The following is a 17,500-nucleotide window of genomic DNA, read 5'->3' as shown; positions in this document are numbered from 1 at the left end:
CAAGAAAAGAGTGATCAAACAAAAATAATAATCAGAGGGAGGGATATGGAACAGCCAAAACTGAGACAAATACTTTTGTAATTTCTTTACAGTAAATACAAAATGTCCAGAGAATTAACAATACTTATATCTAACATTGACTGAGTGTGTGATGATATCTTCTGCTATTGGTCTGTTTCGACAGTGATATCAAAATCTCGACCTCCGGTCTCGATTTTGATATCACTGTCTCAACAGACCATAGCAGAAGATATCATCACACAGTCCGACAATATTGGGTACTGTAGATTCGTTCATTCCTGATGCCAATAAGTTAATTGCTAATGATGATTTGTATTTAATGATTTACCTACTACCACTGTTCCCTCATCTGCGAGGACCGATTTGTAGAAAAGCACCAATTGCTTATACTATTTCCCTCGTAAATAAAACATTATAAGATGTTTGATGGGTTGTTGACAGACCAGCTTTTTTGTCGGTCCTCGGGGGGCATATCGACTTTTGTTTCATATTTATTGACCGCGGCTCGTCGCGATATAACCTTGAGCGGTTGAAAACGACATTAAACACCAAATAAAGAAAGAAAGAAATTGACCGCGGCCTTTGGCCTTGGTCAATAAATATGAAACAAAAGACGATATGCTGCCCCTCGGACCGACAAAAAAGCTGGTCTGTCAATAAACCACCAAACATCGTTTTTCATCATTTTGGTAGTGAGAAAATAAGTGCACAATCAACCCAGGGAGCTATGCTTTGAAACACGGGTTCCGTGCTGATAACCACACGAGTCCCGGTTTAATAACAACTGGCAATCAAAGCTGGCGTGTGAAAGCAACTTTCTGTGTTTTTGAGTTCATTAAATGTTGGGATGAATATGTCAGGTTTGAGGATGCACAGTTCTGTAGGTTCATCTCGGTATTCCACCCCCTCGGCTTTCTGTTGTAAATATTAAGCTGAGTGATCGAATGTGGAAGCTACGTTTGGTCAAAGGTCACAGAAGATTTGCGTCGTGCAGCGAAGGAAAGAGTCGCGATCTTGTTTCCGACTCAGTATCTCTTTGTTTTTCATTAGACCTGTCATTCTGATTGCTCGGCTTTGTTAGATGTTTGCATATCTTGTTGCTATTTTCTTTAATTTTCTTATTTTTTCTTATTTGTGCTTCGTTTATCGATACAACGTCTTGTGCACGGGTCAAAATGTGTGTGTCAGGGGTCGTTTTACTTGAACTTGACGTTCGTGTTTCTCCGAACGTCTGTGTATCGAAACACAGATACACGCACTCCATGACTCTGTAAGAAGACAAAACATATCCGCTAGGTTTCATTTGTTTTTGATGAATGTATGATCTTTCATGAAGTAGTTTTGTTTTTTGTTTACTTTTGCCAGTTTGCCAGTTCGTTTTTGGAACTTTGCAAAGCAGTGTCGTGTCGTCTGTTTAGGTCTGGGGAAACACCAATGAAAAGCGCCGAAGAATCCCCGAGCGTTTCTATTGGGTTTGCTTTTGATTATCCATGTATAACCTGCTTCCTGCAACTATGGTAACCGGGGATTTATTGCCTGGGGAACATGAGATTTATTTCCCAGGTGCTTGTGAATGAAAACTCGTGAAAATGATGACAATATAAGATGTTTGATGGGTTGTTGACAGACCAGCTTTTTTGTCGGTCCGAGGGGGAGCATATCGTCTTTTGTTTCGCGGTCAATAAATATGAAACAAAAGTCGATATGCCCCCCCGAGGACCGCCAAAAAAGCTGGTCTGTCAACAAACCACCAAACATCGTTTTTGTCATCATTTTGGTTGTGAGAAAATAAGTGCACAATCAACCCAGGGAGCCATGCTTTGAAACACGGGTTCCGTGCTGATAACCACACGAGTCCCGGTTTGATATCCACTGGCAATCAAAGCTGGCGTGTGAAAGCAACTTTCTGTGTTTTTGAGTTCATTAAATGTTGGGATGAATATGTCAGGTTTGAGGATGCACAGTTCTGTAGGTTCATCTCGGTATTCCACCCCCTCGGCTTTCAGTTGTAAATATTAAGCTGAGTGATCGAATGTGGAAGCTACGTTTGGTCAAAGGACACAGAAGATTTGCGTCGTGCAGTGAAGGAAAGAATCGCGATCTTGTTTCTGACTCAGTACCTCTTTGTTTTTCATAGACCTGTCATTCTGCTTGCTCGGCTTTGTTAGATGTTTGCATATCTGGTTGCTATTTTCTTTGCTTTTATTATTGTTTCTTATTTGTGCTTCGTTTATCGATACAACGTCTTGTGCACGGGGCAAAATGTGTGTGTCAAGGGGTCGTTTTACTTGAACTTGACGTTCGTGTTTCTCCGAACGTCTGTGTATCGAAACACAGATACACGCACTCCATGACTCTGTAAGAAGACAAAACATATCGCTAGATTTCATTTGTTTTTGATGAATGTATGACCTTTCATGAAGTAGTTTTGTTTTTTGTTTACTTTTGCCAGTTTGCCAGTTCGTTTTTGGAACTTTGCAAAGCAGTGTCTGTTTAGGTCTGGGGAAACACCAATGAAAAGAGCCGAAGAATCCCCGAGCGTTTCTATTGGGTTTGCTTTTGATTATCCATGTATAACCTGCTGCCTGCAACTATGGTAACCGGGGATTTATTGCCTGGGGAACATGAGATTTATTTCCCAGGTGCTTGTGAATGAAAACTCGTGAAAATGATGACAATATCTCTTGTCATCATTTTCACGAGTTTTCATTCACAAGCACCTGGGAAATAAATCTCATGTTCCCCAGGCAATAAATCCCCGGTTACCATAGTTGCAGGAAGCAGGTTATACATGGATAATCAAAAGCAAACCCAATAGAAACGCTCGGGGATTCTTCGGCTCTTTTCATTGGTGTTTCCCCAGACCTAAACAGACGACACGACACTGTTTTGCAAAGTTCCAAAAACGAACTGGCAAACTGGCAAAAGTAAACAAAAAACAAAACTACTTCATGAAAGGTCATACATTCATCAAAAACAAATGAAACCTAGCGATATGTTTTGTCTTCTTACAGAGTCATGGAGTGCGTGTATCTGTGTTTCGATACACAGACGTTCGGAGAAACACGAACGTCAAGTTCAAGTAAAACGACCCCTGATACTCACATTTTGACCCGTGCACAAGACGTTGTATCGATAAACGAAGCACAAATAAGAAAAAATAAGAAAATTAAAGAAAATAGCAACAAGATATGCAAACATCTAACAAAGCCGAGCAAGCAGAATGACAGGTCTAATGAAAAACAAAGAGATACTGAGTCGGAAACAAGATCGCGACTCTTTCCTTCGCTGCACGACGCAAATCTTCTGTGACCTTTGACCAAACGTAGCTTCCACATTCGATCACTCAGCTTAATATTTACAACAGAAAGCCGAGGGGGTGGAATACCGAGATGAACCTACAGAACTGTGCATCCTCAAACCTGACATATTCATCCCAACATTTATAGTCTAATGAACTCAAAAACACAGAAAGTTGCTTTCACACGCCAGCTCATTCTGATAATCCTCGCTCCACGGCTATCGTTGATTGCCAGTGGTTATCAAACCGAGACTCGTGTGGTTATCAGCACGGAACCCGTGTTTCAAAGCATGGCTCCCTGGGTTGATTGTGCACTTATTTTCTCACTACCAAAATGATGACAAAAACGATGTTTGGTGGTTTGTTGACAGACCAGCTTTTTTGTCGGTCCTTGGGGGGCATATCGACTTTTATTTCATATTTATTGACCGCGGCCTTCGGCCTTGGTCAATAAATATGAACACGTGGGAAATAATGTCACGTGGGGAAACTTTCCCGCGTGACATTAGAGGCAAGTCACTAGCGAGAGGGTGTGCCTCATACACGTAACAGGGAGCACATATCAATATTTGTCCGAGCAAAAGCAAGGGTACTCACTCATTCATCTCCCATACAAAACCCGACTATCAACTCACGTTTGGTACCGGCACGGTTGGCCTAATGGTAAGGCGTCCGCCCCGTGATCGGACCCCGGCCGGGTCATACCTAAGACTTTAAAATTGGCAATCTAGTGGCTGCTCCGCCTGGCGTCTGGCATTATGGGGTTAGTGCTAGGACTGGTTGGTCCGGTGTCAGAATAATGTGACTGGGTGAGACATGAAGCCTGTGCTGCGACTTCTGTCTTGTGTGTGGCGCACGTTAAATGTCAAAGCAGCACCGCCCTGATATGGCCCTTCGTGGTCGGCTGGGCGTTAAGCAAACAAACAAACAAACAAACTCACGTTTGGTGAGTGCAGCGCTTTCAGAGGCAGATAGACACACATTTTCTCTTTCATTTTCATTGCTTTATTGTCCCATCGCTGGGAAATCCGGGTCGCTTCCTCTCAGCTAGCAGCAACAGAGTCGCGCTATCCAGGTGTGTGCGTGTTTATAGGTGTTATTTGCCACCATAATGACCGAGGTCTTTTACGTGCCACAGTGGTGACACGAGGGTGGAACATGGATATCGTCTTTGAGTCTGCACATAAAGTTGATTCGAACCTGCCACCTTAGGATCACAAGTCCAGTGCTCTACCAACTGAGCTTCCTTCGTCAGCATTGTCACGGAAGAAAAATATAACTAGTTTACTCACGTTTGGTGAGCGGAGCGCTTTCAGAGGCAGACAGACAAACATAAGCACAGACATTAAGAAAAATATAGCCAGTTTACTCACGTTTAATGAGTGGCGCTCTTTCAGAGGCAGACACACACACACACACACATAAACACAGACACAGAAGGACTTTCTTTATTTATTTATTTGGTGTTTAACGTCGTTTTCAACCACGAAGGTTATATCGCGACGGGGGAAGGGGGGAGATGGGATAGAGCCACTTGTTAATTGTTTCTTGTTCACAAAAGCACTAATCAAAAATTTGCTCCAGGGGCTTGCAACGTAGTACAATATATGACCTTACTGGGAGAATGCAAGTTTCCAGTACAAAGGACTTAACATTTCTTACATACTGCTTGACTAAAATCTTTACAAAAATTGACTATATTCTATACAAGAAACACTTAACAAGGGTAAAAGGAGAAACAAAATCCGTTAGTCGCCTCTTACGACATGCTGGGGAGCATCGGGTAAATTCTTTATCGTCCTAACCAATATGGGACTCCCCCTAACCCGCGGGGGGTACACAGAAGGACAATATAAGGCCTAAAAAAAATAGGTGTGGTTACGGTAACCCGACCTACCCTATTTTTTGGGGCCGACCCTATAACTTTGTATTACATTTGTCAAAAAAATATTTAAAAAACCAAGTAAACGAGTGCAGAAAACGCAATGAAAGCGAAAGCGCCCGAGTCGCACACTTATTTCCCTGTCAAGTAGGTTTAATTTGTACACATTAGAAAAAAAAGTTAAAAAAAAAAAGTGATTGCCTACCTTCCTACCCTATTTTTTTTTATATGTTACTGTAACCACACCTATTTTTTTTTTTTTTTGCCTAACCAGTTTACTTACGTTTAGTGAGCGGAGCGTTTTCAGAGGCAGACAGACACACATAAGCACAGACATAGAAGAAAAATATAACCAGTTTACTCACTTTTGGTGAGTGGGGCTCTTTCAGAGGGACAACTGTTGTGTCGAGTGGGCGTGGCTGAGTCACCCCCCACGAAGAACATCGGTAAGCTTTTCTCTTCTGAAACAGCACATGTTTCACACATCATCACAGTATTCTGACACAGCACATGTTTCACACATCATCACAGTATTCTGACACAGCACATGTTTCACACATCATCATTACATTCGGACACAGCACATGTTTCACACATCATCATTACATTCTGACACAGCACATGTTTCACACATCATCATTACATTCTGACACAGCACATGTTTCACACATCATCATTACATTCTCAAAGAGCACAGATTCACAAACTGCGCAGAATATTCTTTCTTTCTTTAGTTAGTGTTTAACGTCGTTTTCAATCACGAAGGTTATATCGCGACGGGGAAAGGGGGGGGGGGGGGGATGGGATAGAGCCACTTGTCAATTGTTTCTTATCAAATAACCAAAGGGAAGTAATCGCTCTTAATGCATACGACATGTGTAATAGAGTAAGCGAGAGTTGTACGGAACCTTTTCTCCTGGCACCTGAGAGAATAACAAGCATTGAAATGAACATGTTCACAAAAGCACTAATCAAAAACCGCCCAGATATGGCCCTTCGTGGTCAGCTGGGCGTTAAGCAAACAAACAAACTAATCAAAAAATTGCTCCAGGGGCTTGCAACGGCGCAGAATATTCTGAAATGGTACAGATTCAATAAGTTTGAACATCATATCGGAAGAGGAAAACGACAGGAACTCTGATCACAGAGTAACCTTTAAGTGTGTGTATTTCGTTTTATCATTATCTTATCTATTTATTTGTTCAATTTTATTTTTTTTAATGTTCTATTCTATTTTATTTTAATTCACAAACATCATTCGGTCTTTCTTTCTTTATTTATTTGGTGTTTAACGTCGTTTTCAACCACGAAGGTTATATCGCGACGGGGAAAGGGGGGGGGGGGGAGATGGGATAGAGCCACTTGTATCATTCGGTCCTTATAAATGTTCATTACTCTCTGGTTTTATCAGACATGCATTGTAAAAAAAAGGAAATATCAAGCAGTAATAAAAACCCAACAATTTATAGAAAAGGCAAAAGGAGAAGAAGTGAACGCAAACATTTATACAGCAAGGACACAAGCTTAAATAATCCTGAATAAAAAAAACCAAGAAAGGCAAGTTGTTGGAACGTTGTTATTGACAAAATACGTTACAATCACAAATACATCGACCCAACGGTCTTTTAAAGTGAACAGACTAAAAAATTGTCATAAAAAACTTAGCTTCATCGAAATTTTGCCCGCCGAGCAAATGAATGGCGAGCCTGGCGAGCGGTTGAAATTTCGATGAAGCTAAGTTTTGTATGACTAATTGTTTGTCTGTTCACTTTAAAAGACCGTTGGGTCGATGTATTTGTGATTGTAACGTATTGTGTCAATAACAACGTTCCAACAACTTACCTTTCTTGGGTTTTTTTATTCTGAATTTTGGAACGTTGGCAGTTTCTTTGTTTTTGGATTTAAATAATCCTGAGCAATAGCTTTTTGTTTGTTTGTTTGCTTAACGCCCAGCCGACCACGAAGGGCCATATCAGGGCGGTGCTGCTTTGACATATAACGTGCGCCACTCATAAGACAGAAGTCGCAGCACAGGCTTCATGTCTCACCCAGTCACATTATTCTGACACCGGACCAACCAGTCCTAGCACTAACCCCATAACGCCAGACGCCAGGCGGAGCAGCCACTAGATTGCCAATTTTAAAGTCTTAGGTATGACCCGGCCGGGGTTCGAACCCACGACCTCCCGATCACGGGGCGGACGCCTTACCACTAGGCCAACCGTGCCGGTCTGAGCAATAGCGAACGAGCACCAAACAAGAAGTGTTAACAATAACAAAAGCAAAAGCATATAAGGCACGTGTGTATTCTTTGGGCTATATCTCAGCTGTAAAACACAGACTTAACGTTTATCTCATCAGTCTGGGATATCGACCCAAAAAAAGATCAACACTGCTTAAAATTCAAGCCAAAACATGGATTTCTGAATGATTTGCTTTTGATTTTATCGAACGCACCAATCATTGCACTTTGTTGTTTTTGATTGGTTTGTTTAAAAAAAAGTGTTTAATTCTCTTTTTTTTCGATCTTGGAATATCTGTTTTAGTTTGGGTTTTTTTCGGGGTTTTATGGTGTTTTTTTTGTGTTTTTTTTTTGGTTTTCGGGGGGGGGGGGGGGGATACGGTTACATTTTTCGTCGTACCTGAATACCCTTTACCATCATCCTCATCACCATCGCTGTCATCATCATTGTCGTCGTCGTCGTCGTCCTCATTCTGCGTGAAAGCATCGTCCGATTCCTCTCCCCTATCAACCTCAGAGTTGTTCCCCTTCTGCGCACCTCTCGTGAAAGAAGAGTAACTTTGGTTTCTCGATGCAATGCTTTCCGACTCCTCTTCCGCCAAAGGAACACCATTTGTAGGGCTGTCTTCCTGGGAAGTGCTTCTGCTTGTGCTGTTTTGTCTGGAAGAACTACCCCTCAGAATACCGGTTCTTGGTTTCTGCGAAGAGGGAGTGACGTTTCTTGGAGTTTTGTTCAGTGACGTGTCGCTTTTCTGTCTGTCTCCAAGCAAGGACGACTGGCTCTTTGATTTCTTGCTCGGCGAAACACCGTTGCTCTTGGTTTCTTTAGCTGTATCATTTCCAGGGTTCTTTTTCCTTTGTTCGGCGTCGCTTTCTTCTTTGTCTTTGACATCCTTGTCATTTTCCGAAACGGACGTCTTTCTTCCATTTTTTTCTCTTTCTTCCGCCGGACCAATTTTTTCTCGAGTCTCAGTCGCTTCCAAGGTTTTATTGTCCTCTGCTGTCTTGGCATCAGCATTCGACAGTATACCATCGCCATGACCTATGTTTTGACGAACATTCTCTGAAGTTCCCGGAGATGATTCCTTTGCATCTTCCGATGGCTCTGGCAAGTTCTCCGTCACCTTTGATACTGGTGTTGCAGTCTGATCCTCATGTCCTTTACGGGTAGCAGAGAAATCAACGGTAGGGTTAAACGTACGATTCGTTGCACCAAGGCCATTTGTGAGAAACGACCTGGGCTGGTTTATTTGGGTCGGAGATTTTTTCATCGTTAACGGTGAAAATCCAGCGAACAAATCTGCCGAAGGAGAGGAAGTAGGATTCAGTTTCTCCAGGAGATAATCTGCGAGGCTTGACTGAGGACTTCGACCAGGTTTTTGAGTTTGAGGAGAGATGCATGGAACTGGATAAGACGGCGGGGAAGACAGGGCTCTGTTTTCCTTCGCTGGAACTTGGAGATTAGACCCGCCTTTGGGAGCAGCAAATAATACAGGACCCGGAGGAGATGCGATGTCCGATTTCACCGTTTCTTTGGCTGAGAGCGCACTAGCACCTTCATCCTTCGCAGGTTTGTCTTGGTCAGATCCTCTTGGAGAACTAGCACCGTTACCGTTGGTTGGTATCGGCTGCGGACTTCCCTCCGTCGAAGCTTCTTCTGAAATGATAATTTCTGGTGTTGCTGGGAGCGTACTCCCTCCTGAGCCATTGAGTCCGAAAAAGTCTCTCTTGGCTGGAGACATGCCGTGGTTGTTTTGCTCACGACCCGCGAATCCGCCATTTTGTGGTCTACCTTCGACGCCATTTTCCTGTTGAGGAAAAGTCGAATCCACATTTTGCCCGTTTTCTTGTTCTCCCTGGGCAGCGTTGAAAGATTTTGCTTTCGGAGATTCGCGGAAAGCAGAATTCATTGAAGTTGAACATCGAGTCGGGGAGGATGAGGGGGTGTCCTCAGCATCGGCGCCAATAAGAGGAACGTCATCCAGACTGCCCATAGAGTGAGGTTTACTGTCCAGTTGTTCAAAGCTAGCCATTGTCCGGTCTGAGCGAAAAAAAATCACAAGATTCAAAATTCACAGGGTTTGTCCAGTTTGAGGGAAAATAATCGCAAGACAACAACGAAAAAAAATCAGATCATTTATTTTCCTTTTTCTGTTTGTGGTTTTTTTTTCTTTTTACATCTTGAGTCTCCCTTGGCTTATACCAGTATTTATGATTTCTGTCTCTGAATCTCTGCTCAAATTGAATCCCTGATGTACTTTGGAAAAAGTTTTCAGTCTGACATAACAGTCCAGTGTTGTTCAGTTGGGCAGGCGTAATGCACTCATGCGCACTTTTCGCGACGAAAAGTTAACTCTGCGAAGAATTACCCCAAAAGGAGAATTTCTCCGAATGTGGTCTCTTAGTGCAAGGTCTACTGACTCTCAATTTCCTCAAAAATTGTCACGATATTTCTGAAAAATTGCAAAAGGCTGCTTTGAATGTGCTCTCAGCACTCTAAGTTTACTTCACTATCGCTGGTAAACAAAAGAACAGCTTAGCACAACTCAAAAACGACCAGTTCATTTCTAAAACTCAAACTGTGAGTCGGAGCTTCTCAGTCTTGCATTTCGAGTACGTACACGGAGGCTAACACTAAGGCCAAAAAAAATAGGTGTGGTTACGGTAACATAGCCAAAAAAAATAGGGTAGGTAGGTAGGCAATCACTTTTTTTTAACTTTTTTTTCAAATGTGTACAAATTAAACCTACTTGACAGGGAAATAAGTGTGCGACTCGGGCGCTTTCGCTTTCATTGCGTTTTTTGCACTCGTTTTTTTTTTTTTTTTTGGTGACAAATATAATAAAAAGTTATAGGATCGGCCCCTAAAAATAGGGTAGGTCGGGTTACCGTAACCACACTTATTTTTTTTTAGGCCTAAGCAAAACAGAGCAACAAAAACCGAAGCAATATTTTCAACCAGGTGATTCCTTCAAGTAGTTAAACAACAGCAATTAATGTTCCAAATGTTTGGCAGAAATTCGCAACATCTTTCGTGAAACAATTAACTTTTTCTCAAATTAATTTTTTCTCAAATTGTTTTTTTCTCAAATGATCTTTTTCTCCTGCAGCTATTTCTTCTTGTGCTTGTCCCTCTTTGTTATTCTTTCCGTCTAACTTTTCGTTTGTTGAAGAATCGCCGAGTAGAACTTTCACAAGGTTCACACTGTGAACAGTAAACACGCAGTTTCCTCGCGTAAACAGCCAAACGGATTGTTCGTTTTGAATCGCAATTCCAGCTGAGTCAGCTTGAAACTCTGACCCCAGATCATTAGTTCAACCGTGTCCAAGACTGGCCCCGTTTACACAACAAAATCAACCGTTCCTCATGATCGCCCACACGATAAGAATGTCCAGCGAAGGTCTCAAAAACCGCGCCACCCACGCGTTTTAAACCAGCTAACGATCAGAGGCGAACTTCTTCGACCCTTTTCACACTTGCGCCAAACTCTCGCACAATGTCTCGTTGGGTCACAGATTCGTGTCCTAGCCAGGACTATCGTTGCGTCACGGGTTCTTTGAACGAAGTCTAATACCTTCTCCTCCGTATACTCTCCCTCCCGATGTCCTCAGCGCGTGATGGGGACAATCTTCAGGTTGTCTTTCACGGAGAAAGAATACCCCTTTTCGCCCTATTCTTCCAACTGAGTTGCTCGATCTTTGAAATCGAGCGAAAGTCGAGGGCTTTCGTCACCTTATCCCTGATAAAGTCGCAAACTGCGTCAGCGTTTGAAACGGAGAAATAAAAGAGCAGGGAGACTTATTATGGGGCCATGTGGTACGTCCTTCAAAAGTTAGGTCACAGCTACGTAAAAGGGAGGGTTGCGTTCATACCCCCTGCTGGGTGAACTAAAAGTTATAGTGGCGCCAAGAGGATATACCTTTAGAGTGTGCTTTTCTTTGCATACATGGAGGCGGAGGGGGGGGGGAGAGAGAGAGAGGGGGGGGAGAGAGAGAGAGGGGGGGGGGGTATTAAAAAGTGAAAAGAAAACTTTATAACAAAAATGTAAAAGCTAGAGAAAATAAATTTCAAAAGCATGTTTGATTTGAAGTAAGGGAACTTAGCAAACTGCACCAACAAAGCACACATAAACACCCTATAATCTCTCTCTCTCTCTCTCTCTCTCTCTCTCTCTCTCTCTCTCTCTCTCTCTCTCTCTCTCTCTCTCTCTCTCTCTCTCTCTCTCTCTCAAGAAGTGTGTCACACAGTCAAGGAATACGACATCTTTTCTATGGGACAATGGTCTCAAATTTGTAAGCGCGCGGGGTGTGGGGGGGGGGGGGGAAGGATATCCAATGTGAAACGTAAAATAGAGTGACATATAGACAGACAGACAAAGATTCGGATCGAAAGAACGAGAAACTCGGTGAGAGAGAGAGGGGGGAGATACAAATACAGATAGGCAGAGAGAGAGCGAGAGAGAGAGAGAGAGAGGGAGAGAGAGAGGGAGAGAGAGAGAACTCGTAACTCAGAAAGTTTAATCGCTAAAACTTGAAAGTTCATTGCGATGTGGAGGTTTAGGGCGAGGGAAACAATTTCGAAATCACCTGACGTTTTACAATATACAGATTTTTACCCGACATGGTATTTACCGCGTCAGTTTTGATATTGTATTGTGCAGGCTTTTCTTCTTGTGTCATACAAATTATATCGTTCTCTCATCGTTGTCGAGGTACCCCTGCTCTTCTGGTAGCATGTGGCGAGTTGCTTGCTTTGCCTGGAAGATCGTCGCTGCTGCAGTCCTTGATCAACACAAAATCATCCGTTTCACAGAGCAGTGACTGTCTGTCGCCTGTGTTGTCTCTGACCACCCGTCGAAAGGAATTGTTTCTGTGTATATTTTTAACAGAGCGAACAGCTGATCGGTCCTTCAGTTCCGACACATACTCCTTTATGGATGACAGACTATAACCAAAGTCCAGCTCTGATATGTCCTGTGTTTCTGTGCATCCTCTCTGTGACTGGGTGGTCAAAAGACAAGAATTCAAAATAGAAACATCACGTGGCTCAGCGGTCCGTGGCGACAATAAGGCCCAAAACAAAAGGTCTGTTTACGGTAACCCGACCGACCCTAGTTTTTAGGCCCGACCCTAATCTTTTTTTTGGATCGTCTGAAAAAAAAAAACGCATCCAAAATAGAGCTGTTTGCGCTCAAACAGCAGACGACAGAAGGGAGGTAAGCTCAAAGTACTGTTTATTTATAGTTATGTTGGGCAAAAACAGGGATTGATGAGAAGAAATTAACTGTGAAACATCATAGAGAGGGGAGAAAAAAAAATGGAAAACAAAACAAACAAAAAACGACCTACCGACCCTATTTTTTCACCCTATGTTACCGTAAACAGACCTTTTTTTTGTTTTGCCTAACACAACGCCAGCTTCACCCTGACTATTGTTATCACGCTCGATGTGCTTGCCAGCTGTGCGTGCAACACGTGAAAAGTTGTCACTGCTACTGTGTTGTGTGTCAACGTCACATTCCAAGGGTTGTTGTTGTGTCATTTGTGGCATCGACGCAAATCGGAAGATTGGACATTGAAGAACAATTCTGACTTGCCTTTGGTTCGTTCCGATTATCTTTCTCTTTCTTTTCCTGTCGTTCTTGTGCACGAAGCCTGTCGCGCAGAAGCTGGCTTGGTGGTTTGCGGCGAAAATGTCGAGTCATGGCTGGCCGGTCCGAGATGGAGACTGATACAAGTCGCAGGACCGTTTTCGTGCCTTCAGCGCAGATTTTCCAGGAACAGACGGCGTTTTCCTTTAGCAGGGCCTCCAGGGTACCTTCCAGAGCTGTTGGGAGTCCAACAGATGGCATTTTGAAGGAATATTGAGCGTTTCTCAACGTTGGATTGAGACCGTTAAATTTTCCGCCCTGATGCTCGAAGATCTCGCGAGGGAGAGGAGAGAGAGAGAGAGAGACTCGGGGGCGAAAGGGGTTGATGATAATTAGTTTTAACGTCCTCTTAGAACCAATTGGCCTATCTTGGGACAGGTAGAGTTAATATGCTTTATGTGGGGACAAGACACTGGACAAACATGCAAACAGAGAACACATATGATCGTGTTATATATCTGGAAGTCTGTTGTTGCCATATTTCAAAATGGGGATGGAAGTAAAGATTGTGTACGCGGAGTATGGTTGGACTGGAGCGGTTTTGTAGGCTTATTTGCTTTTTATTTATGTAGAATATTTGTATATTTATGGCTGAATAAGTAAATAAATACATAACTGGAAAAGTAATACAATAAATAAAATTATTAAAAAACTTTTTTTTAATTCAAAACAAATTTTGTTTAAAAGCGAAAGGGGAGGAGAACCTCGGGGAGAGAGAGAGAGAGAGAGAGAGAGAGAGAGAGAGAGAGAGAGAGAGAGAGAGAGAGAGAGAGAGAGAGAGAGAGAGAGAGAGAGACATACAATGGGAGGGGAGCAAAAAAAATTCCCCATTATGGATGTTCTTCTCGTCACTCTTGACACGCGCAGCGATGCACACACTTTAATAAACCTGACCTGGCAGTGAATGTAACCTTGACGGGGCCGTGATGTCAGTCGATGTAATACGAGTTTCTTTCGCGAGACAATGGATGTATCAAGTTTCCAAGGAGACATCAAGTAGGCTACCGGTGTAACACGAGAAAATTACTCCCACGAAATTTTTACTCCGGAGTAAAAATTTCGAACGAAAATGTTACTCCCTTTACGAAAAAAGCACTCCCCCATTACACGAGAAAATTACTCCCCACGACAGGTGAGTTCCGAGTAAACATTTCGCACACAAATGTTACTCCCCTGACAAATAAACAAGTCGCGTAAGGCGAAAATACAACATTTAGTCAAGTAGCTGTCGAACTCACAGAATGAAACTGAACGCAATGCAACGCAGCAATACTCGTAGCATCGTCAGTCCACCGCTCATGGCAAAGGCAGTGAAATTGACAAGAAGAGCGGGGTAGTAGTTGCGCTGAGAAGGATAGCACGCTTTTCTGTACCTCTCTTCGTTTTAACTTTCTGAGCGTGTTTTTAATCCAAACATATCATATCTATATGTTTTTGGAATCAGGAACCGACAAGAAATAAGATGAAAGTGTTTTTAAATTGATTTCGAAAATTTAATTTTGATCATAATTTTTATATTATACAAATGGTTGTGTCATCAACGAATATTTTTAATTTTCAGAGCTTGTTTTTAATCCAAATATAACATATTTATATGTTTTTAGAATCAGAAAATGATGGAAAATAAGATGAACGTAAATTTGGATCGTTTTATAAAAAAACTATTTTTTTTACAATTTTCAGATTTTTAATGACCAAAGTCATTAATTAATTTTTAAGCCACCAAGCTGAAATGCAATACCGAAGTCCGCGCTTCGTCGGAGATTACTTGACCAAAATTTCAACCAATGAGGGCGTGACAGTGCCGCCTCAACTTTCACGAAAAGCCGGATATGACGTCATCAAAGACATTTATCAAAAAAATGAACAAAATGTATGGGGATATCATACCCAGGAACTCTCATGTCAAATTTCATAAAGATCGGTCCAGTAGTTTGGTCTGAATCGCTCTACACGCACGCACACAAACACACACACACACACACACACACACACACACACACACACACATACACCACGACCCTCGTCTCGATTCCCCCCTCCATGTTAAAACATTTAGTCATAACTTGACTAAATGTAAAAATGGGGAGTAAAAATTTCGTGGAGGGAGTAATTTTTTCGTGCCTCGGGGAGTTCTTTTCTCGAACGAAAAATTTACTCGGAGTAAGAATTTCGTACGAAATTTTTAATCCGGAATAAATTTTTTGTGGAGTAAAAATTTCGTGTTACACCGGCACATCCATCGCTCATTCTCCATCTTGACAGGGGAGATGACTTTGTCTAGATATTGTTTTTGTGCACGGAGTTGCGGTCCCTGATTAAATAACGCATTTAAATTCCGAGGCCTAAGTTTTGTTCGCTCTTACTGTACAAGTATCATTCTCAATGCTGTTCTTCTTCTTCTTTTTCTCACTGAATCGTAGCATTCTTCATTAGCGTCTAGTTGTTGTGCACATTAAAATGCTGATCAGATTTACTACCCTCTTGGCTTTCTTTTTTTCTAAAGGTAAGCATTCGCGACAACAAAAGTGCACACACACAATTCAAACCTTTGGCATCCATTGGAATTGAAGTAGGAGAAAACCTCAAGAACAATCTAAAACACCGAGACGTGTTGCTCGTATATTTCTTTATTTATTTATCTATGTACAGTGGTCGCCGCTTAATAAAGCCACATCGGGACCGACGAAAAATGGCTTTAATAAGCGGCGGATTTATTAACCGGCGGTCCAGGAATACGTAATTTTCGAGAAAAAAAATCTTCTCTTTTGTTTACGTCACTCAGTCACTTTCTTTCGTCATTTACACTTGTTTGAATCTAAACAAAACTTCACGAAGGATGTTGAACGTTTGTATTAATTATGTACATACATGTACGTGTACTTTGATCACTTCGGTACATCAATAATGTCACTGTCACCGTCACGAACCATTACTCGGCAGAGAAGAACGATTTTATGAGTGTTTGTTTATTGGTCGTCTTCCACATCAGTTCTCTCACTGAGTCTGCGAATGGTTCAAATTCTTCCATGCGGTAACCACGACTTTCCAGACCAGATCGAAGGCGGGTCATTATTTGCCTCATCTCTGTGTTTGAAGGCGGTGGGGGTTGCATCTCTTCATCCTCCTCGTCATCTTCATCATCACCTGTCAAGTCCGATTGCCCGGCTTCCACATTCGCACGTTCACGCAAATCAGTGACGATGGTGTGAAAATAAATAGGCCTATGACTTGAGCGATTACAAGAACAAGATAATGTGAGTTTTAGTCACAAACTATGTGATTTCTCTGAGAAAACTGGCTTTAATAAGCGGCGGGTTGGTTTTATTAACCGGCTTTTTCTAATACATAAGATATAGTGATAAATCCGGACCGTCTGAAATCGGCTTTTATAAGCGGCTGGCTCTATTAACCACGGTTTTATTAAGCGGCGACCACTGTATGTACTAATCTACTTATCGTAATACGGTGGCCTAGTGGTAAGGCGTCCGCCCAGTGAGCGGGAGGTCGTGTGTTCGAACCCCGGCCGGGTCATACCTAAGACTTTAAAATTGGCAATCTAGTGGCTGCTCCGCCTGGCGTCTGGCATTATGGGGCTAGTGCTAGGACTGGTTGGTCCGGTGTCAGAATAATGTGACTGGGTGAGACATGAAGCCTGTGCTGCGACTTCTGTCTTGTGTGTGGCGCACGTTAAATGTCAAAGCAGCACCGCCCTGATATCACCCTTCGTGGTGGACTGGGCGTTAAGCAAACAAACAAAACAAAACTTATCTACTTGGATCCTTTATAAATCAAACTAATGAAACGCACAAAATCAACATTTTCCTTGTTGCAGCACCGTCCCAATGTTTGGCTTAAGTAGCAATTAAATACAGCATCTGATACTTTGAATTGACTGAAACGTGTCCACCTCATTCTCCATGGCAATTAGGGTCAAGCGAGCATGACCGAAAACTGAAAATGACGTTGTAAATCCCGGACTTCTTTGTTGATGCTATGGTGCGAGCGAATCACACATTGTTAAGCAGAACAGACAATAGGGCTAAATTCTGAGTTGTAGTTTGATCCGTTGTTCTTCAGAATTCTGTCTGAAGGGCCTACCATTCTATAGCAATGTCTGTCAGAAATGTCACTAGCTTTTTACAAAGTAATGGTGGTTAAGAATTTGTTTGGGCTTTGTTTGCAAGCACACAGGCCGTTTTATTACCATCACATTTGATCAAGTACCCCGTTTGGGAAAGACAACATTTGTGGAAATACTTGGCACAAATCTAAGGTAGTTATGTAGTTCATTTTTGGTATGTGACCAAGTGGAGGGTTGGTTTTATCTCATGTAGAGCTCGGCCAGATCCGAGATGGCGACCCGAACAGGAAGGACTGTGCATTTAACAGGAATGTTATTA

General features: G+C 42.3%; 1 protein-coding gene across 1 annotated transcript in view; it reads right to left on the bottom strand.

The window, feature by feature from the left end:
* Positions 1–11,170, bottom strand: part of LOC138979612 (proton channel OtopLc-like) — a 39,783-nt gene extending 28,613 nt beyond the window's left edge. Inside the window, exons 1-2 of the mRNA XM_070352327.1 lie at positions 7,847–11,170; positions 5,570–5,665 (exon numbers count right to left, since the gene is read on the bottom strand). Of these exons, the coding sequence (XP_070208428.1) occupies positions 5,570–5,665; positions 7,847–9,479 (1,729 nt within the window). The 5' untranslated portion in view covers positions 9,480–11,170. The remainder of the gene's footprint in view (positions 1–5,569; positions 5,666–7,846) is intronic.
* Between the last annotated feature and the right edge of the window lie 6,330 nt (positions 11,171–17,500).

Source organism: Littorina saxatilis, linkage group LG11 (assembly GCF_037325665.1).
Source record: "Littorina saxatilis isolate snail1 linkage group LG11, US_GU_Lsax_2.0, whole genome shotgun sequence".
NCBI classification, from domain to species: Eukaryota; Metazoa; Mollusca; class Gastropoda; order Littorinimorpha; family Littorinidae; genus Littorina; species Littorina saxatilis.
Note: the sequence above shows the minus strand (reverse complement) of the source record. Positions and strands in the feature narration are given on the sequence as shown.